Consider the following 23,674-nt stretch of genomic DNA (forward strand, 5'->3'; position numbering starts at 1 on the left):
CTCAGCAAGGAGAACGGCACTGAGAGCATGATCTGAGACGGCTAAGTACATATACAACGTCTCCCTAGGCAGAGGGCTGACCAGCCTAGGCAGAGAGTGCAAGTGCTCTTTCAGCTTCTGGAATGTCGTCTCAGCATCGTCTCCCCATTCGAACCTGGTCTTCTTCCTGATTGCTTGGAAGAAGTAAAGGCATTTATCACCTGACCGGCTGAGGAACCTTCCCAAGGCGGCCAGGCAACCAGTTAGTCTCTGAACTTCCTTGACAGAACGGGGTGACTTCATGTCAATTACCGCCTGTATCTTTTCGGGGTTAGCCTCTATCCCCCTTTGATCAATCAGGAATCCGAGAAACTTCCCAGACTCAACACCAAAGACGCATTTCTTGGGGTTTAACATGACCTTATGCCGCCTGAGGGTGGTGAACGTTTCTCGGAGATCAGCAAGGTGATCCGCCTGTTGCTTGGATTTGACTATCATGTCATCTATGTACGCCTCCACATTCCTCCCAATTTGATTAATGAAGACCGTATTAATCATCCGTTGGAAAGTGGCAGGCGCATTCTTCAAGCCAAACGGCATCACAGTATAACAGAATAACCCCAACTCAGTGACGAAGGCCGTCTTCTCTTGATATTTCTTCCAGAGGGGTATCTGATGGAAGCCGGAGTAGGCATCCATAAAGCTCATCAAGGCGTGACCGGCTGTAGAGTCGACCAGACTGTCGATTTTAGGAAGCGGGTAACTGTCCTTTGGACACGCCTTGTTGAGGTCTGTGTAGTCAACACACATGCGCCAGGTCCCATTCGGTTCCTTGACAAGGACCACATTGGCCACCCAGTCGGGGAAATTGCAGGGCCGAATGAACCTGGCGTCTAGCAGCTTTTTGACTTCGGCAGCTGCCGCCTGACTTCTTTCCTCGCCATGGTTTCTTTTCTTTTGCCGGATGGGCTTCTTTTTGGGATCCACGGCGAGTTTGTGGACAGCGAGATCCGGGCTGACGCCTGGCATCTCTTCCACTTCAAAGGCAAAAATGTCTTTGAATTCTTTCAGCAGAAGGTGAAAGCTTGCACCTAGAGTAGCATAAGCAACCGTCCCAACCTTCACCGTACGCTCTGGACGGCTGTCGTCCAAAACGAGATCAATATTTTCTCCAGCCGGTTGGGGACGGAGCTCGTCTGACCGTTCCCCGGTCAGTGATTGCTATTTTTTCTCTTTCTTCACCTCCACCAGCAGAGGCGCTTTTCTTTTCTTACCAACGGCTGGTGGGGCAGGGTTGGCATCCTTGACATCGTCAAGTTCTATTGGTTCCTTCTCTTGGCCGTCTGAGGCCACAGTATCTTTCACGGCTGAGAGATAGCACTCCCTAGCCGTCTTCTGATCCCCATTCAGGGAACCAACAGAGCCATCATCCCGCTCATACTTGATGAGCATGAGAGACGGGATGATCACCGCCTTAGCTTCGTTGAGGGTTGGCCTACCAAGGATGATATTGTAGGCGGTCAACTCCTCAACGACCAAGAACCTGACGACAATATGCCGTCCCTGGCCTTTTTCTCCCAGCCGGATGGGCAAGTCAACTCTGCCGGCTGGGTAGACCATCCCACCCCCAAAACCAACCAAGGGGTGGGTAACCGGATGCATGCTGCTGACATTATATTTCAGCTTCTGCAGGCACCAGAGGCTGATAATATCCGACGAGCTGCCGATGTCAATAAGGATCCGTCCAACCAGCTGGTTGGCAACCTTACATTCAATGACGACCGGGTCGTCATGCGGACGGCGGACGCTGCCCCTATCCTTCTCAGTTATGAGGACGTCTGGGAAGGTGGAGGAGGCAGACGCCTGCTCATCATCATCCTTGTCCATCTTTCGAAGATGGCTCTTGGTGCCCCGGATGGTAGGGCCACCACATGAAAATCCGCCGGCTATAGTGTAGACCGGATCCTTGTCGGTTTCCGAACTACTAGCAGGCTGGGGGCCAGCCTTGGAGGACTGACCCTTATTCTTCTTCTTTGCCCCAGCTGGGGACTTAGAGATGTAGGACTTTAGAAGCCCCTTGTCAGCCAGACGGTCCAACGTCCGCTGTAGACTGAAGCAGTCGTTGGTGTCATGGCCAACCTCCTCATGGAACTGGCAAAATTTATTTTTGTTCCGCGACTGGACGGAACTCTTCATCGGATTCGGCTTCTCAATAGACAGCCGATCCTTCACCTCCATGAGGATGGAGTTGCAGTTTTTGTTAAACTCGTACTTGGGGACGTACGGTTTAAACTCCTTCTTTTTCTTCTGGGACGGCTGGTCAGAATCACTAACCGCCCAGACTTCTTTTCTCTTTTTGCTCTCTTCTTTTTTGTTACCAGGCTGAGCAGACCGGTTTTCCTTTTGTTTGTCAGACTTCTTGGAGTCTGACTGGCTACCAGGCGAGCAGAGGTCGGTAGCCTGAATGTAGCTCTCCGCCTCCCTCAGGGCCGCCTGTAGCGTAAATGCCCCTTTTCGAACAAGGTCGAACTTAAAGGCCGACCCGTCCTTCAGACCCTTGAAAAAGTCTGTGAAAGCTACCTCCTCAGACAGTCCCTGGATCTGTATTCTGACCAGGTTGAACCGCCTGACATATGAGCGTAGCCCTTCTCTCTCACCCTGCCTAACGGTGCTCAAGTCAAGGCTCGTTTTCTTAGCAGGAATGTTCATTGAGAAGTTGGTAGCAAACAAGAAGGCTAGCCTCTTGAAGCTATCAACAGAACCGGCTGGCAAGTTGCCAAACCACTGCTGAGCAATGCCCTTCAGTGTAGCCGGGAAACAACGACACCATGTGGCATCGTCCCAACCCTGCAAGCACATGAGGTTGGTATATGCCATCAGGTGGTCTTCTGGGTTGGTGGTACCATCATAGGTGCCCACCAATACATTCTTAACCTTGGCCGGCTGAGCCGCCTCGGTTATATTGGCTGCAAAGGCAGACGGTTGTTCGCCCAGCCTCATTAGCCGAAGCTGCCAGTCTAGAGGCTGGGCAGGAGTATATGTCGCCTGACCTCCAAAAGGAGGTGGCTGCATGAATTGGAGGCCATATTGCCCATACTGCGCCTAGGGTGCGTATGGCATAGACCCTATCATCAGCTGAGGTTCGGTGTTGACGGATTTACCGCCTGTCCGACTCTCATGCAAGGACATAGATGTCCTTGCAGAAGCCTGCTTGAAGCTGTCTGGAGAGCTTGAGGTAGAAGCTGACTCAGACTGCTGCTGCCTCCTTCGATTGATGACTGCTCTAGCATCGAAGGTAGACGCCTCCTTGGCCTCCGGCTGGGGTCGCCGAGGCATCAAAATCTTAGACCAGTCAAGTTTTGCGGCTGCCTTCTCCTTTGGGTGAGGAGTTGGCTGCCTGTCCTTGACCGGCTTCTTCTTATTCCCATCATTGGGAGTCTTTTTAGCCGGCTGACTCTTGCTAGAGCCTGCCTTGTTTTGGTTGATCATGGCTTTGATTTCACCTTTAAAAGAGGTCATGAATTTCATGAGCTCATCTCGGGTGACTGGGGCTTGACCTTTGGCCTTCTGGGTTTCCCCTTCTGACCCTCCAGATGGGCGCCTGCTTGGGCCCGCCTGGTCTACATTTCGCTCCAGTTGATCCCTGGAACAAATGGATTTAGAGATGAGAGAGCCATCCTTAGATGTGTAGGTCTCCACATCATCATCTTCTTCTTCCTCCTCCTCCTTAGTGAATACCTCTGGCTGAGGCTGAGGTGGAGGCTGGGGGATTTCAAACCCTACCGGCTGAATAACCGGTTGCATGTCGTCCGGGGTACCCGTCTGAGTGCCCGGACGTAGAGAGGTAGAATTGAGAATCGGTACAGAACTTTGAACCATCTTGAGGTACTCTCCCCACAGACGGCGCCAAATGTTTTGGGTGTTTTTGTCCCTTGGGAGAGTTACAACTCGAAGACTGGTCCGGAGGGCTTCTATACCTGCAAAATCAACGAAGACACCGTTTGGGTGGTGCTCCGCCTCCAACGCTCAAGTTAGTAACTTGAAGGAGAGAAAAAGGTGCGGAAATTTAGGTGGGGATCTGCTAGGTTTTCTAGCTCAGTTGTCTCTATCAAAGGGACAGTTTGTAATAAATGGAAAAACGTGTCCTCCAAAAGAGGGGAATCTCCCTATTTATAGGGTCATTGGGATTTGTGCCCCTGATTAGGTGACAGAACCCTAATCAGAGATGGGCTGCGCCGTATTGCGACTTTCTCGGGATTTGGGCCTGAAGGCCGACTTTTTCCCCCAAATATCCGGAATGACACGTGTCAAACAGGGATAGGTCCATTTTGGACCATCCCCGGGCTGACACGTGTCACCCTCTGATTGGGCCACATGGAGGGGTAAAATTACCCTAAACACCTAGCACGCGAACTCACAAAACTCTTCCGTTTTTGCCCCTTGACCCTCTCTTTAAAGATAATCAGAACCTTATGATCCCGTGTCCAAGGACTTCAAGTGTGTGAGGATTTTACAGCGCAAATCTCCTGATAAACCGGGCGATTTCATGAGTTTGATGTTCCATACTACTTTGATTGTTACTATAGGTATTGTATTGAACTATTGACTTTAAGGGAACTTTGCATTGGCCGGTCAATAGTGATAAAAGAATAGCCGAACATATAATGTGCTTTTATCTTAGTGATGAAAGTTTTAGGTCCTTGGCATTACCCATATATGATTTAGTATACTATGTGTACGTGCACATTGGAGTGCTCGACGATTGCTTGAGTTTAATGCTCAACAACTTTAGTTATAGTGAAGTGTGGATTATGAAAGAGTATGGCATATCCTCGTCCTGGACTAAGCTGTATCGACTTTCCAAGCATAATATAGTTAACGATTTGATGCCTATATCTTTCTTTAATGAAAGGAAGATGTTGTTGGTAAACTTACCCCTCTAGAACGTTGCTTGTGTGAATTTGCAAACTTTGGAGATTACGGATTTTGAACTCCCTGGTTTCGGTATAATATGGAATGTGTATGTATGCCCGGAGAACCTACTTTCGTTCAAGGATTTTGAAGATGGTCTTGCAGGGACACCAAGAAAAGGGCAAGATTAATGAGAAAAGCAACAAGGTATGCTTGACTACCTTTGTTTATGGATTGGAAGTAATGAGCCGAATTCCTGATCTAATTTCGAGTCTTGACACCCATGTCATCATATTGCTACGCTCCATTAAGTGAACGGATTAGAGGACAACACCATAGTTTAATATTTATATTAGTTTGTTTTGTTCGTGATGATTTCAAGTTTAATGAAATATCATACTATGTTTACAAGTTTATTCAATAACATTATTTATTAAGTGCTTCCAACAGAACTTCACTACCATTAGAAATTAAAAGATTGTAATTTGTGACAGAGATTGCTAATGAATGTTTTATTCTAATATGATCATAAATTAATAATGCAACATGACATTGACACATGCATTTACTAGACAGAGATTTAACATTAACTTTACAGGGGAAACACACCGAGTTTACTCCCATGTGTACCGGAGCTTGAGTGTAAGAAAGAAGGATGTAGTACAACATTATCATGTACGGAGGGGGATGTTAAACAGCTACATTAAGTACGCTCATACATTTCCATGGATTGAATCCATGGACACGGCAACCCATTTCTCATCTCTATGCATGACGGTGGCTCCTGTAGGTAATATCATGTTGGGTGTCACAGGGTAAACTTTGATCTTTTTGTGTGACGACATAACACCAGAACTGGACGATGGCTTGTCAATCTGACGGACCCCTGATCTTGAAGGGGACTGAATGAGAGCACTTGATGAATTTTGCCCAGTGGAAGTGACCAACTTCAGTCCACAATCATTTTGATCGAAGTTAGTGTGGACTTCAGACCTCCTTCCAGTCTGTTCAGCTACAGTTTCCTGGTTATATGCTCCTGCAAGGACAGAAATGAAGAGTGTCATTCTATTATCCAGTTATAAAAAATACGAGAGTGTATATTATAGGAATTTTCAAAGAAAATATAAATGCAACTTCATTTATCTTCTATCAATAAGTTTTCTCGGAACTTGACCCCGAGGTACAAAAGCAAGTCAAAAATTCAGCCATTAGGTCTGCGAGGGCATTTTCCTTCAAATATAACCTGATACAGAAATAATTCTGTAAATGCTTGTTCAGTGAAATTATAAGTCATCAATACAATATAGGATCTTGTTAGCACAGTTATCTTCTCGTGAATGAGCAGGCAACTGAAAATGGGTGAGACTTGAGATATTCTGTAAATCTTTTTGTTGAGCAAGCTAGAACTTGGCCTTTCGTTTAAACCTGACACTTCTGTTGCTGTTAAAATGTCATCGGCCTATTCAGAAGTACCAATGTGATCATACCCATGCTCAACATGGCTGTTGTAAAGTTAACTGGACAGCTTCCCATAGGCACAATAAAACTTCTATGCTCCCACCAGGAAAAAAATAAAAATTCTGTGGATTAAGGTAGAGATGACTGACCAAGATCTAGGGGATTATATCAGTTAAGCTATTATTTGTGAATGGGGCAGAAAAATTTCTACGGGTATAGTTGTCATCTACGTAACAGGATGTAACCTATTTGAGCATATAATCTAAGTCAACTAACCTACAATGAGTCCCTTTTAGAAGAAATCAAGCTGTTAAGAATATATAAATATGTCAATTTCATACCATGATCTGTGTACAAATATAGCAGTATGATCTAGCCCTACTTGAGATATTTATATACTAACACAGGAAAATGCTTTCTTTGGACATCAATTATGTTGAACGTAGAGTTGTATGTGATGCAACATGATCAGTGGTGTAAATATTGCATGGGTTTAAGCCAATGCATAGGAGATCAAAGCAACCAGAGATTTAGACTTCACAAGTTAGAACATGAGCTCAAAATCTGAAGAAGGGACAACTGAAGAAGGAAAGAAAGGCAATCTTACCGGCATCAGCTCTTACCTTTCAGTACGATATTTGATTTTTTTGTTGTTTTTTTTTTTCCTTTTTCTAATGCTTCCTTTAATTCACTGTTATATTTTTCATGGTTTCCATTAACCTCACGAATTATAGGCCTTTAGGATGAAGGATGTTGTGGAGTTTCAAGAATTTCAAGTTTCAACAGATCTACGCACAAACCTGTCAGATCAGGATTCCTTTTAATCCGTTGTCCTTTGGGACAGTAAATAATTACTTCGTTTTGATCGTTAAGATCATTAAGACCTGTTTCCAAAGGAAAACCAGGTTATGACATTAGATCAAAGCATGTGTCTAATAATATACAACTCCTTTTCAGAAAATTGTCCTAATTTTCTGTTACAAAGTAAATTATGGTTTTATTTGGTATTAGGCATATGTTTGAGAGCTATGTCGATACAAAGAGAGATAGATCAAATAAAGTACAGTGTGGAACTTTTAATTGAAGCTCAAAGCTCCGCGGGGGGGGGGGGGGGGGAGGAGTAACAAGGAAATGCAATAGAAAGATATGAAGGGGTGCACTTATAACGAGACCTAACAAAAGAGACAGAAACTTCTTCCCCTGATTTGGGAGCTATGCATACTAGGCATGAAGAGAAGAAAAATACCATTCAGCTAGATAATCACTTAAGACGACAGTTAGCTACCAAAGTTACTTTGAGCAATTTATAGATCAAAAAGTTTAATAATGTTTACAAATGATATAGGAACCAATTGACCCTAGACAGTAAGATCAAAAAGTTTAATAATGTTTAATGAAGTCAGGACATCAGCTTGTGTGTGGATATTTCTGTCTCTTTTACAGTTTTACCAGAAAGGAGGAAGGTACATTGACAAGATACCCGCTCTTAGAATAGGGAGGAGGGGTGAGAATTGACCCAATGCCTGCAGAAGAAGAGTGTTTCCACGGGAGACCAAACTATTTCTCATGGTTATGTTATTAAAGATCCGCCACAACCAACCAAAGCACTGAGATACATCAGCACTGACCATCTGTCCTATGCAGGGATCAGACAGAAATGACCTTGAATAAATCGGACTGACTCAATTTCCATATGAGGCCTGATTCATAGCGCTGTATACTATCACTCAAAGTTTCTCAAAAACTCATAGCACCCAATGGCTAGAAATTCAAAATAAAAAATTTAAAATAAAAATAGCCCACTTACGAACCCTTTTACGGCTAAGTGGCCTACCAGCAAAACTAACAACACTCATGATTCCCACCTTGTCATCACCAGTGCGTAAACTTCTTTTGCAGCAGAAAATCTAGCAAACTTATTCTGAAGTTCCAAGAGAATTTGAGCATTCACATATGTAATAGAGCATACAAAAAGATACTACCACTTCCCTTTTTCTCCTTCCCATGAATTGAATTTAACGGATATATACCCAGTCAAAAGTTTCTCAACCTAATTCCACATGCAGCTCCATCCACAAAAGTGGTGCATAAATGTTCCATTATCCAATTATCAATAACATTTCACTATCAGACATTTATATTAACATACATTGCAAATCTAAAATCATAAGCACGATTATGATTAAGGATAATACAGATTACCTTTGTTGCAACTGACTAGGTCCATATGAGCTCTATTGGATATGGGATCTGGAGCCGAAATGTGTTTATCAGATAATTCAGCAATGGGAACAAATTGCGACTTGGGAGGTGCATCATTGACATGGTAGCTCGATGAATCAGGTTTAAAGTTTGGTTTCCCTTTACCTACCAAAAAAAAAAATTGCTCTATGCATTAGCAACAGAAGTAAATTGAGCAAAATATTATATCTCAATTCTCAAAATAGAATAGATAAAATAAACTCACACAGCCAAATCCAAGAGTAGAGTATACTAGAAAAATATGCAAACGAAACCCAAAGTGATGCCATCAAAATCACTTAGCTTCACAGATAAATTGTTGGATGACTCCTTTTCAAATTCACAAACACACACACACACGCACACACACACACACACACACACACACACACACACAAATGTTCATTAAGGGATTGAGGAAGGTGCTGGCTCATTAGTTGTCCTTTCTCCATTCAGGTGTATGTGCTACTGTATGTAATATCCCAAGCAGTCAACCAGATCAAATTTGGGCACACACACACACGCACAAACTCATTAAGGAATTGAGGAAGGTGCTGGCTCATTAATTGTCCTTTTCTCCAGTCAGGGGTTTGTGCTACTGTATATAATATCCCAAATGATCAACTAGATCCAAATTTGCAGTCAGTTCTTGAAGAGAGGCAATCACCTCATGTTTTGTGCAAGCTGATTTGTCAATCTAGATAGAATTAAGGTTTTGATTTGACTAACTTCAGCTTCTGGATCTTGCAGCTGGAGCAAGAATATTGGGGTGTTTGTCTAATTAGGCAAGATTCTCTTTGGTTAAATGTAGCACAGATCACATGTCTGATGAGCAATAACTAATACTATAATCACCTTTCCAACATGAATTATAGCTGACACTAGCAAAGACTGTAAGTCCAGTCAGAAAATCAAGTCTATCCATGATGCTGACAATTGACTTCAGATGGGGAAAATTTACTGGACACCATTTCCTCCCCGTTCTTTCCAACCCGAAAAAATTAATAGCCAGTGTAAATCAGTTAGTAAGTAAAAAGTAATAGTCAGTTTCAACCAGTAAAAATCAAGTGTAATCAGTAGATATCATGAACCTCATTTAACAAAGATTTATAAAAAAAAAAAAATTTTAAAAAAAAAAAAAAAGAAAGAGTTAAGATTAGTTTCAATCAAGAAAAACAAATACTAATCAGGATAACAACTAGATTCACTTCAATAAAAATCAGAAGGGATATGGGCCTTCTTGTGCACTCCAGAGGTAAGCCGTTGCAAAAACTTACAGACTTAATGTTCTATAAGCTTCAATGAAGATAGGTTATGGAGAACAGATAGTTAAATATCACAAGATTTCAAAACCTTCAGTCTACTGCCATTTTGTTTACAATCTTTCTTTGGGTGTCAATTTGTTACTAAAATAGCAACAGAAGATTATGTGCTGGATCAAAACCTCCAACTTTATTGTTAATGGCTAGTAGGATATATGAGATAGAAGATGGCACTCTTCCAACCTCCACCATTGTTAGTGGCTTGATGCTGTTGAATTTGAGGTCAAAGGCAGGCTCCCATGTTTTCCTATGAAGTTTGTCACAGAGTAGATGTAAATGAACAGTTTGTTAGCTGAATTTGAGCATTGCTTGTTAAAGAGGTAAATTGAACTCTAAACAGTAGGTGTACCCTCTTCTGAGTCCGGCCTCACAGTCCACACCTTTGCATTAGAAAATCTTATACTTAGTATATAATATGAACAAAAGACAGAAGGTAAGCAGACGAAGGTATTTAGTATTGACAAATCATAAAAGCTCAGGCAAGCATAAATCAAATATGGAATTTTATCTCCATTACATATCTACCACATGTCGATTCTTTAAGTCCAGATAAATCAATATCAACCTTCGCCAAATTATCATCTCTAATAGCAAATTAAACCCTTTGGTAGATTGTACAATGAAAAATAAGTAAACAAGTAATCAAAATGATCAATTTCAAAGTATCTTACGTTCTTTCATAGCAATATAGGCAACCTTCGCTGCATTCATTTCTGCCAACTTTTTAGTCTTTGCTTCTTGTCCAGTAAAGGACTCCTCCTTTATTTCAACAGTTGAAGAAAAAATTGGGTTATGAGAAGGGCCAGACCGGGTTGTAACATATGCTGGTAAACAAGAATATTCTTTCTGAGCTAATTCTTGTAGAAGATTTTTGAAGAAACCTGGATCTTCCTGCAAATTGTGACAAAATAAAAGTTTATTGTGTTAATCAATCACGAAAATACGAATGAAGATGACCACACAGTGCCTATAGGTTTATAACCAACCTCTTCAGTTTCATCAGATGATACTGACATTAACGCAGCTTTTGCAGCAGCATTTTCAGCATCTTTAATAGTGCTAAAAAATTCAGAACTTTCATAAGTCTTCCCCTCTAGCATGACCTTGGATTTAAAACGACAAGCATGAGGAGGGCCCTCTCGCTCAGAAATGTATACAGGGAGATTAATATTTTTCTTTTGAGCATAGATCTGCAGTTGATTCTTATATAAATGTGCCATATCTGGTAACAAAAAATTTGAGAGCATAATTAATCTACTAGATTAATCTATTGAAGACAACATCCATCAATACATAATCAATCATATTCATCAGATTAATATATGTAATCAATCATAAATTGTAGTATCCAACCAGTCATCAAATAAAAATACACTCCCTCTCCAATCTTTAATATTCAACTTGGTTACTATAACTACGCTAAAGAAAAATCAAGAATGTGAATGAGTGTAACATAAAGTAGGATAAATTGAGAAAGAGAATGTTAAAGATGGGTTTGTATAAGAAAAGGTGAATAAAGTAAGAGAGAGTGCAGAAAGGTGTAATAATTGTGGGGTTGAAGGGGTAAGGTCGTAAAAGGGCTAGACCAAAAAATAGAATAAAGCAAAGTGAGTAGAACAACAAAGAAGGAAATAAAATGGAAAGTGAGTAGAACAAAAAAGAACAAAGGGAGTAATATGTAATTTAGAATCAATTATGCTACTGCAGTAATTCATTAACACACATAGTCAATACTGACAAATTGATGATTGCAATTTGACAATCAAAGCAAGAAAAACATAAACATACCTACTTGATAATAGCAGCCTGAAGCATACAACTAATTCCTATCATAGTTGATGAGGATAGACTGATAGAGTGAGTATAGCCACAAGGATGTCGAGTCAAAGTGCATTAACATAATAAGGATATATAGGAGGTGATTCAAACAAGGAAGGATTTAAAGAACCCCTAACACATCACCCAGTCACACTCCAGAATCATCCACGTCCATTAATTTATTAAGCAAAGGTCACACATTGGAGTGAGTTCTCTCTCAGTCGTGAGGTGGTCTGTGGTCCTATCATATAAGTCCCAAGCATCCAACGGAAGAATCCCGACAATACCCGCAACTGGAGCATTATGCAGCAGATAAGTAGTAAGGCAGAGGATTTCAGAAATTTGGGTTTTGGGAAAACAAGAGAATGACACACAGGGATAGAAGAGGATGTAAAGTTTTCAAATTGAAACTCAGTATACTTTTTAGGGGCTGCAGGGCAGCTATAAAAATGGAAATCAGGTCAAGACAACAATCTATTGCAGTTTTACCATTTGGAGCGTCAGCTGATACCCCATGACACAATTCACACAATGTGGCTCTCCTAGCGTATTTGAAGGAAGATATAGGTTTAGTGTGGATGCTACTTACTTTAGTGATGAAAAGAACATGATGCCTCAGATCTATTTCAGGTTTTGTATTGAGCCTAGATTCAGCATGAAGCCATGAAGTAGCTCAAATATCCATCGAACCCCAACCAAAGAGATTGAAGTCTCCTAGATAGAAATAAGAAACAAAAATGTATGTAGCAACTAGCAAGTATGTACAGCATAATAAGCATCTCTTTAAATCCACTGGTGCTCTGAAATTATGCTCCAGAATACAAGGTAATCTAGCAAGCCATGTTTACCCAATGATTATGCACATGAAGAAAATCGGAAATGGTGTGTCAATGATGATTAGTGTTTTCAATTCCTAACCAACTGTAAGCATTATATTTTTATTATAAAATATATATATATATATATATATATATATATATATATATATATATATATATACATCTCAACGAGATGTCTAAGCAATGAAAATTTTTATTTTTCTTAATTTTATTCCAAAAAAGGGAGAAAGGAAACTTTCTTCAATTTCCTTTTTCAAAAAAAGCAAAGGAAAGCATGAGAAATGCTAATTACAATGTCCTTTTAGAAACCAAAATGGGCATAATAAACCTACAGACATGTTCAACTAAGTTAATCCAAGGCCTTCACAACCAGTGAGGAATAAGAATGGAAGCCTCATTACAGCCAATAGAAGGATTATTCAAAACATTAGAAGAAAAAGACTTCAAGTCCACAAGCAACCACCATTTTAGAAAAAATGAGGTAATTTGTCTATTACTGCAATTTGAAGGGGCAAGAAATATGAGGTCTCAAACACTGCAAAAATTAATGGGCTTCTCCCTTCTGTTTGATGTCTAAATGTCCCTTTCTCTTACAAAAGACAATGTTTAGAAGCTTTCTGCTTCAATGAAATTTACCAGGATCCACTTCGAAGCTAGGTGAAAACCCTGTAGTATGTTCAGTTAAAGGAAAGTAATTCTCAGTTCTTAAGCAAGCTCAACACAGTTTGTTTTGCAATTAATTTCTGCAAGTCAATTGTATAAGGGTAGGATATACATAAGTTGCTTGTATTGTATTAGAAAATAGAATTATATAATTGCTTTAAGATAAAGAGTTTGGTAGAAGTTAGGAAACAATATATTGAATATAAGTAGGAAAAGATAGTTTTCTTAATTATGCTGGAAATTCTAGTTCTAGTTGAATTATGTGATTGTTAGCCTATAATTATGGGATACATATACTATGAGTTATAGTGTGTAATACCGAGAGGAGATCTCGGGATAACATGGAATGTCTCTAGGAAGAGATACTGTGTGTTAAGTTGCTCAGGTGCAAGATACCAAAGTTAGGGTGACTCACGGGTGAGACACCAAATGTACAAATGATTTTTGTGTTTATAACGGGTTTTATAGATGATAAAAGTTTGGGAGGAAGAGTCCTTCCTCCATATAGATTATTGTGTCACCATTGTTATGTATTTGTCTATCTCGAATTATTTCCATTTTGTTTACCATTTGATAGAGACCTACATGAAGTTGGAATTCCTTAGACTTCAAATAAATGTACATGGCACATCAACAGCTCAATAACTTCAAAGACAACCTTGGTAAAAATATGCAACTATCAAACACCACAAATCAACTTCTATTAGACAATCAGTATGAACCATAATTCACAGACTATAACCAAAAACACGCAGTACTCTGTAGTATCTTTGATGAGAAATATTAACAATCTTTGGGTATGTATTTGGTATATGCAATTATTGAGGAAAGAATTCACCAAGGCACCTTTGGAGAAGTATTGGCGCATACGGCCTATGTGCCAATGAAACAAATAGGATGGCATTTTTGTGAATAATGGGAACATGAGAAAAAGCAGTGGTGGAAAATTTGATTATGCATTAAATGTACCACTGTACCATTAAGAGAGAGAAAAAAAAATAAAAACCCCAAATTGCCCTCATATGTGCATGTGAAACACATAGGCCCTATGCACCTAGATGCACTAGGCACCTTTCAGTAAAGAACTGTGAAGGTGTTATGAAAACACCATCAGAGATGTTTATGACCAATCAATAAATGCTTGGGAAAAGGAGGGACAAGAGACATAAAGTAAGTTGTTTCAAATCTGTTTTGAGTTTGATTTCAGTTATAAGAGGAACAAATAGAAGCATTCAAAATAAACACATCTTGCCTCACCTTTAAATTTCTTATCATCCCGACTTGAGGAGTTTACATCACTAAAAGTAGCAGCTTGCAAAGGTTCATTCATTTTGGGTTGCTGAGCATCAACAAAAGTTGGTGAAACTATTAAACAATTGTTTGCAATAGGAGAACCTGCAAAAAAATTCAAGATTACTCCCAGCTCAGAAAACAGCAGTAAAGTACATAAGAAAATCCTGTTTGTTGGCAGCAAGTACTATATGAGAAACTGCTGACATCATTTCCAGCCAAAACAAAACTAGTTGATATCAGCAGTTTCTAACAACCTTTAATACAGCTTCAAAATCGAAGAAAATTAACAAAAATACAACCATTACTAGCTAAAGTGATACATTTTTTTTTTCTAAAAAGTGTAATTCAAATACCTAAAACACCAGAAAAAAAAAATAAATAAATAATTATATACTTTTTTTTTTTGAAGGAAAAAATAATTATATACTTTGCATTTACTGATATACAAGTAATAATTATAGTTGTAGTAAAAAATAATTATTTCCATCCTATTTTTCAGCTCATAGTGCCAGCATTCAATACAAATTTGTACCAATTACATAACCCATGAAATATTATTATACAAAATCACAAATTAAAAATCAACCCACCTTGAAATAATCCAAAAACAAATTACCCATTTCCCCAAACATGACATTTCAAACAATTTGAACTAGAAAATTAATCTAAAACATAATCAAACATTCAAACCAACCTGGAGATAATTAACCAAAAACAAATATATACAAAATCCCAAAAATCAACAACAACAAAAAATGAAGCAAAAATTACCAGTAAGATGTTGGTAAGCAATGTTAGCAACCAAATTGTGGGCTTCTTTAGAAGATTTGGAGGGATTTGGAGTAGTAAAAGTTGAGCCATTTACAGTAACAGTAGCCTGAAACTGAGGGCAATGATCAAGCCCTTCTCTTGTTGTCGAGTATTCTGGAAGATTCCATTTTTTTGATTGACAATACTCTTGTAATTTGGATTTGAACATTTTTTATTTGTTGTTGCCCTAAAATTGAAGAAGTATTAAAGAGTAAGAATAAAATTGCTGAAGAAGAAGAAGAAGAAGGGAATGAGAAGGGAGGGGAGTGTATGAAAGAGAAAATCCTGTAGGTGAATGAAAGCAAAGATGCAGATGTTAGCTATGTTGCAAATTGATTATTTCACTATTGGTAATAAACTGATTTGGTAATTTTGGGAAATGACCTCATCTTCACTCTTGTGATAGGTATATCTATAGACTATAGTACTATATAAAGTGAAAGTACTTTTTTGTCAATAAATTTTGTTTCAATAAAAAGAAGTTTCAATCACCAATATTTAACTCTTTTACGTTTTTGTTTTTCAGTCACCACTATTTTTTTTTTTTTTTTTTTTTTTGGGACAAGAGGGTGAAAACACTGTTAATTTGTTATGCAAGGATATGATAAACTTGCAAGAAATAATACGAGAGTATGGAATATTGCAATTAGGCTAATTAGTTATTAGCAAAATAAAACTTGCCTTTTTTTCCAATAGTATTTCTGTATTTGTATCATTATCCATCAATATAAGTGAATAGGATAGCTCCCGCTGAACTATCGCCTAGCCCCCAAGGTGCGCACTCACTGCCGAGTAAGCAACTAAAGGAGGGCTCATCAGCCCGACAGAGTCAGCCCGCAGGGCTGACCAGGCTGAATCTCCACGAAGGAGATAGTACGCCTATAAATAGAGGGTAAAGTACAACGGAAAAGAGGTTAGACACTAAAGTTATTACACTCTCTACATCTTTCTGAGTACACTTTCTCTCTCAAAACACTCTCTAACTTAAGCTTCGGAGGGGGGTTCCTCGAGCCACCCCCGAGGGAAGTTTACGTGTGCTGCCTTGTGTAGGTAGTTGACGGGACCCAGCTCATCCAGCAGAACCCTTGGATCCACACCTGGAACAATTGGCGCTAGAAGGAGGGGCTAGGATCATCTAACCTGAAGTTCACCAACTGAGCTAGGGACTAGTTAACTAACCACCATGGCCGTAGAAGAAACTGTGCAAACACCCACGTCCAAAACTAATGAGACCAGCCAAACACCACAAAAATCACCCCAATAACCAGCGATCCAAAAGAATCCACCGGAAACACCAAATCGACCTTCTCACAGAAATCCAACCCCATCAGATCGACATCAGCTACAGCTAAAGCAGCGGCGAAACCTATAGATCCGGTAGGATCCAGCTCTATTTTCAAGTACGGAATGTCGTTAACAGGCGCAAACAATGAGCTTATCGTTTCAGCACCTGTAACCCAAAAACCGCAGCCTGTAAATATGCCAGCCATTCTGCAAAACCTCTCTAAGTGCAACAAGGAGCAGCTGGCTGCAATGACGGCGGTCCTTACCAATATGGGTAAGGGGGCAAGCCCATAACCGACAACGGCAGCTGCGGAGCCGGCAACGAAAAAAGCCGGAAGTCTCAACTCTCACCCCCGAGCAAAAAGAGCTCATTCAACTGAGGAAAAAGGTATTGGAGCTGGAAGCTCGCAACTTGAATCGAGAATGGAGCGTGGAGGAAATAACCCCCGCTCGAATCAGCCCGGAGAAGCGGGTCCCTCGTAGTAGGTCACCGGCCGCAAAGCGAGGGCCCAGCCCGGAGAGAGACAAACGAGCGCGAATCCAGGTTGTTTCAGATTATTCCTCATTTTGCCGGGAGATTCTGGAGGAACTTATGGAGAAGGTGAAGATGCCGAGCTGCAAGTACAATGGGACCAAAACACCTAAAATCCACATATTAGCTTTCGAGAATCATATGGTACTCTACACCATGACAGACTCGGTCTGGTGTAAGGCTTTTCCCGCCAACTCTGGAGGGGCTGGCAGCGGAATGGTACGGCGCCATCCCCAAGTGTTCTATATACTCGTACAACCAGTTGAAGAGAATGTTCATGGAGAATTTTCATAACCCTGGTGGACAGAACCAAGATGACAACCGAGTTGATGTCCTTGGTTTAGGGAAAGGATGAGCCCCTGAGGGAGTTCATCACCAGATTCAACAAGGAGGCAACAACCATTCCAAATATGAGCTAGGAGGTAGCACTATTGGCAATGCAGAGTGGCCTACTGCCAGGGTCACCCTTCAGAGCGTATATGGGGCGTAAGATCCTCAAAACGCTCGCTGAAGCGCTGGGTAAAGCGCACGAGTTCATCAAAGCAGATGAGACTAACAGAGCAATGCTGGGTAGGAAAGCAACAGGTGACTCAGTTAGGCGGGCAGAGGTCACCCGGGCAGAGAACGTGCCTAGGGTGGACCAGCCAAGAAGGGTTGAGCAAAACCACAGAGAAGCGGACAGGGTCGTAGGACTCAGAAGATCTGATCCAAGGAGAGGGCCAAGGCCTGGGAAGTTTGATCAATGTACCCCACTAACGCATTCCAGATCTCACATATTCAGTGTGAACAAAGCTGATGATAAGTGGCAGACACCCCCAAGGATGTTAAACAGGAGCCGTGATACCAGTAAGTGGTGTGACTTTCATAAGGACTATGGCCACACCACTGACGAGTGCACGCACTTGAAGGACAACATAGAGGACTTAGTCAGGAGAGGATACTTGAGTCAATTTAAGCAGCGTGATTATCCTCCCAGAAGGAGGGAGGATGATAAAGCGGGCCGAGCTGACCGTAGAGGAGGTCATAGGGGTCCAGCTGGAGACAAGGAAAGAGATGGCAAGCTAGAGGGCAGGGTGTACGTAATCAGCGAGGGTACAGTTAATAGAGCGCGGGCTGACCTACGGGCAATGATACGTCAGATTAACGACAATGATAAGTGTAGATGGCCGCCTCTTCCCCCGCAGCCACGAGCCACGTTTGATGAGTATGACCAGAAGGGCATAATTTACCCTCATAATGACCCGCTGGTGGTAACAATGAGAATTGCAAACTGGGAGGTAGATAGAATACTGATAGACGGAGGCAGCTCGGCCAACATCATATACATCAGTGCGTTCAATGAGCTAAAGTTGGACATAAAAGACCTGAAAAGAGTAAACTACAAGGTCACCGGGTTTAATGGCTCGGGGCTTACCCCAGATGGCATAATCGAACTCTTAGTCCGGGTAGGAGAGAGGTCAAGAAGGCGTGATGTCCGAGCAAAATTTCTCATGATAAACTCCCCTTCACCCTACAATGTAATCATGGGAAGACCACTCATCCACAAGATAGGCGGGGTGGTATCCACTTACCACCTGGCCATGGCTTACACAACTAATGAGGGACGATCAGCAAAGCTTAGGGGAAGTCAGAAGACAGCCCAAAATGTTACATAATTGCCTTGAAGCAGCCTGCCAAAACCAGACAACAGTCAGGTTCCGAGAGAAGACTCCCTGAGCAGCCTGAGAAGAAGTCTAGGAAGAGGAAGCGTGAAGAGTATCACAGGGAAAAAGATAAACAGAAGTTGGCAATGGAAAACTTCGAGCCTACAAAAGAAGAAGTGGTCAGACCACTTCCCAGCAGAGAGCATGTCACAGTCGAGCTCACAGAAGGTGATCCCTCGAGGACGGTGAAAATTGGGAAAGACATTGATCCAGGAGTAGGGGTGCACCTCATAGAGCTGCTGAGAAAGAATAAAGACATTTTTGCATTTTCCGCAGATGAAATGCCCGGAATTGACCCAGCAGTCGTGGTACATAGGCTGAATGTGAAGGAGGATATTAGGCCAGTTAGGCAGAAAAAACGAAGCTTCTCCACGGAGAAAAACCAGACAATCCAGGAAGAGGTGGAAAAACTGTTGGAAGCAGGATTTATCAAACCCTGAGACTATCCAGAATGGTTAGCCAACGTGATCATGGTGAAGAAGGCAAATGGCCAATGGAGAATGTGTGTTGATTTCACGGATCTTAACAAGGCCTGCCCGAAGGACTGTTACCCATTGCCACGGATAGATCAACTGGTAGACTCAACCAGCGGGCACGCCCTGCTAAGCTTTATGGACGCCTTCTCAGGGTACCATCAGATCAGCCTGCACGAGCCAGACAAGCAGAAAACTGCATTCATCACTGAAGGGGGAGTGTATAATTACATAGCTATGCCCTTCGGGCTGAAGAATGCAAGGGCAACTTTTCAGAAGGCAATGGATAGAGTGTTCCTTCACCAGAAAGGAAGAAATGTGGAAGTATACGTTGACTACTCAATTGTTAAGAGAGTCACGCAGGCTGGACATATCATGGATTTGGAGGAAACATTTGCTACCTTGAACAAGTATAAAATCAAGCTCAACCCGAAGAAATGTGTCTTTGGAGTGAGCTTAGGAAAGTTCTTGGGTTTTCTGATCAGCGAGAGAGGAATAGATGCCAACCCATAAAAGGTCGAAGCAGTCCTCAGTCTGCCCGAGCCTAAGAGCATTAAAGATGTCATGCGGTTGACAGGCAGAATGGCCGCACTGACCAGATTCATGCATCAGTAAGTCAGCAGACAAAGCTAAGCCTTGCCATTCTATCAGCTATTGAAAGGAAACAGAGAATTCAAGTGGGGGGCTAAGGAAAAAGAAGCCTTTGAGGGTATTAAGGAGCATCTAACTAAGCTCCCAACAATGATCAGCCCGGAGCTAAGGGAAAAGCTGTAGTTATACATCTCAGCATCAATACAGACAATCGCAGCCGTTCTGCTGGTAGAAAGACAGAAGCAACAAAGGCCGATATATTTTGTGAGCCACGTGCTGACTGAGGCAGAGCAAAGGTACCCCCTGGTAGCGAAGCTAGCCTTCGCAGTGGTCACAACAGCAAGAAAGCTAAAACCATATTTTGACGCGCATATAATAGAGGTCCTCACAAACCACCCGCCGGAGAAAGCATTACAAAAGATGGATGCATCGGGTAGACTCTTAAAATGGGCAATCGAGCTTTCTGAGTATGAATTCGAGGTCAAACCTAGAGCGGCCATTAAGGCACAAGCTTTAGCAGACTTCATAGTGGAAGCCTCTTATGAGGAGAAGGAAGATGACATTGGAGTCTGGAAGGTGGAAGTGGATGGATCCTCAGCCCAAACGGGGAGTGGAGCAGGAGTCATAATGACGTCTCCAGAAGGAAACGTATTTGAGTATGCCATCAAGTTCAAGTTCAAAGCGTCTAACAATGAAGCAGATTACGAGGCGACGCTGGCAGGCTTGCGTATGAGCCTCGCAGCCGGAGCTCGTAAAGTACACCTGCAGATTGATTCTCAGCTCGTTGCCAGCCAACTGCAGGGGGCATATGAGATAAGGGAAGCCACTATGATGAAATATGTAACCAAAGTGAAAAAAACTGGCAGCCCAGCTAGTCCATTTCCAGATAGACTTAGTCCCAGAGCAGGAAACTCTCAAGCTAACGCCTTATCTAAGTTGGCCAGCTCCACCTTGCAAAGCCTCACAAGAACGGTAATGGTCGAAGTGTTAGAAGAAAGTAGCATTGCTGAAAAGGAGCAGGTAAACTGCATTAGGAGTCAAAGATCCTTGTTCTCAGACATCTTGGCATACAAACTTCATGGCTCGCTGCCCGATGAAGAAGTGCAGGCTAAAAAGGTGAAGAAAGACGCAAATTGGTATGTAGTGATGAATGGAGAGCTCAACAAGAAAGGCTTCTCAAAGCCACTGCTGCGGTGTATTCCAGAATGGGAGCATGAGGGCATCATGGAAGAGGCCCACTCCGGAATATGTGCCAACCACATTGGCGGGAAAACATTGGGAGTGGAGGTCCTTAGAAGAGGGGCATATTGGCCAACTCTCACGCAAGACACACTAGCATATGTTAAATAATGCGACAAGTGTCAAAAATATTCACCAGTCATAAATCAGCCAACAAACGATCTGACTCCAATCCTCAGCCTGATCTCGTTCGCTCAGTGGGGAATGGACATATTGGGACCTTTCACCACTGGGTCGGCGGGCAGGAAGTATCTCATTGTGGCAGTAGATTACTTTACAAAGTGGATAGAAGCTGAGCCCACCAAGTACATAAAGGCAACCCAAGTCAGAACATTTATATGGAAAAGCATCATCACCAGATTTGGGGTGCCACATTGCATAGTCTTCGATCATGGGTGTCAATTTGACTACAACACCATAAAGGATTACCTGGGGGATATGGGCACCAAGTATGCAAGTGCCTCAGTCTGCCACCCGCAGAGCAACGACCAAGCAGAAGCAGCAAACAAGCTGATCCTGACAGCCCTACAGAAGAAGCTGGAAGAATACAAGGGCCTGTGGGCAACCGGTAAAAGCCCTTTCACCTTGGCCTACGAAGTCGATGCAGTTGTCCCTGTGGAAGTGCAAATCTCTAGCCTGAGGATACAGCACTATGAGCAGCAAGGAAATGAAAAGCGCATGCTGGAAGAGCTAGACTTCCTGCCGGAAGTAAGGCTAAAAGCAGCCCTTAAGCTGGCAGCCCAGAAAAGCAGGATCTCAAAAGCTTTCAACAAAAGGGTCAAGCATAGGGAGCTCCTAGCAGGAGACTTAGTCCTCAGGAGGACAGCAGCAGTTGGAAGAGGAAATCAGAATGGAAAGCTGTCAGCAAACTAGGAAGGCCCTTTCATCATCCATGAGCAGGTTTGACCTGGAGCGTTCCTCCTTGCAGATCAAGAAGGTCGGGTCTTAAAAAACAGTTTCAATGCTGATGTGTTAAAGAAATATTTTGTTTAAATAGTCTGAAATATAGCTGCTTCAAGCTTGATAAACCTTTACTCAGTCCATGTTATGTTAACTAAGGCATTTGAGCCATTTTTGTTCAATGAAATACAAGCCTCTGCGTGAGGAGTATGTTACATAAATTTGTTTATATGCCCAAGCATTATATACTAACATGCAGAAGTCAAACAAGAATAATGGTAAAGTGTTAGAGGCAAGAAGCACCCTAGCACAAAATGACAACACGAAGGCATCCCTCCTTAAAACCTCACCTCACCTGCAAATAGCAAAACAGGGCACCACCTCAAGGACGCCTGAGGGGGAGCCTGACACGTTCAGCTTGAGCAGGGGAGAGAAGAGGAAAAGAAGAAGATGAGCTACATGGGCAACACTAAGGTCCTCTTAGTCCCATCAGCCCATCTCTTCGAGGGGGAGAGGAAAGGAGAGGGCAGCCAAGCAGTATGCCCTTACAAAAAAAAAGTAAGCAGGCAGCATAAACAAGCTGAATGACATAAATAAGTCTCAGCGTAAACAAGCTGAATGACATAAATAAGTCTCAGCATAAACAAGCTGAATGACATAAATAAGTCTCAGCATAAACAAGCTGAACGACATAAGTAAGTCTCAGCATGAGCAAGCAGAACGACATAAGTAAGTCTCAGCATAAGCAAGCTGAACGACATAAGTAAGCCGCAGCAAAGCAAGGTGATGACACAGACGAAATAGGCAAAAAGCTGATCGACACAAACAAGTCTCAGCAAGGATAAGTCAAACAGCACTCAATTAAATATATCAACCAGCACGCAGACGAAACCTTTGGCCAAAGCCAAGCGAAGTACACAACGCACAAACACTTGAAGTAGGTAAAGCAAGAAAGACAAAATATAATAAAATCCCTGCTGAAGCACAGCAGAGCGCAAAAGAAGCAGAAAAGCACTAAGCAACTACATCGAGTAGACAGGGAGGCCCAACCTACGAGGCCCCACCAAGTATAGCAAAGATGCTGCAATGCTAAAAGATCTGGATACTGCTAAGAAATTTTAGATTCCAGGCAAACGTGCAAACAATGAAATAAATAGCAAGCAAAGCAGCAGGAGAAGATCATAAAGAGCATACATTATAAAGCTGAACCCCAGCCCACCAAGGCAGAGTAAACATTCAGCTAGTCAGATACAAAGCAAATAAAGCTGAGCCCTCGTCCACCAGGACAAGGAAACACTCAGCAAATAAAGTTGGGAGATCACAAATTCAAGTTAAGCTGGGCATACCCAGCAGCAAAAGATAAAGTATTCTAAAAATACACAGAGAAATATAATCTTTGGCAGCTATACACCCTAAAGATAGTAACGAAAACTACCTAGTTACAACAGATCTGGGTGAGGGAAACTCAGAGGAACCACTGGAGTAGGAGGGTGACAGCCGCCATAACTTTTATTGATCACCAGTCAAGGACTCCACTCCAATAGCTGCAGCAACGTCAGGGCAGAGAGGCACCTCCAAGTTCAGCACAGCCTGATTGGGAATCTTGCAACCCGCAGCG

The 23,674-nt window shown here is 42.0% G+C and overlaps 1 protein-coding gene across 1 annotated transcript; it reads right to left on the reverse strand.

The window, feature by feature from the left end:
- Positions 1–5,334: 5,334 nt before the first annotated feature.
- On the reverse strand, positions 5,335–15,714 carry LOC145598266 (double-stranded RNA-binding protein 1-like). The gene is made up of 6 exons (XM_081654596.1): positions 15,296–15,714; positions 14,489–14,626; positions 10,898–11,133; positions 10,583–10,802; positions 8,551–8,715; positions 5,335–5,926 (listed from the first exon to the last, which is right to left on the reverse strand). The coding sequence occupies exons 1-6, from the start codon at positions 15,501–15,503 to the stop codon at positions 5,604–5,606; spliced, it is 1,290 nt and encodes a 429-aa protein (XP_081510722.1). The 5' UTR covers positions 15,504–15,714; the 3' UTR covers positions 5,335–5,603.
- Positions 15,715–23,674: the final 7,960 nt, after the last annotated feature.

The sequence above is a fragment of the Chenopodium album genome, chromosome 20, assembly GCF_948465745.1.
Source record: "Chenopodium album chromosome 20, dcCheAlbu1.1, whole genome shotgun sequence".
Taxonomy (NCBI): domain Eukaryota; kingdom Viridiplantae; phylum Streptophyta; class Magnoliopsida; order Caryophyllales; family Amaranthaceae; genus Chenopodium; species Chenopodium album.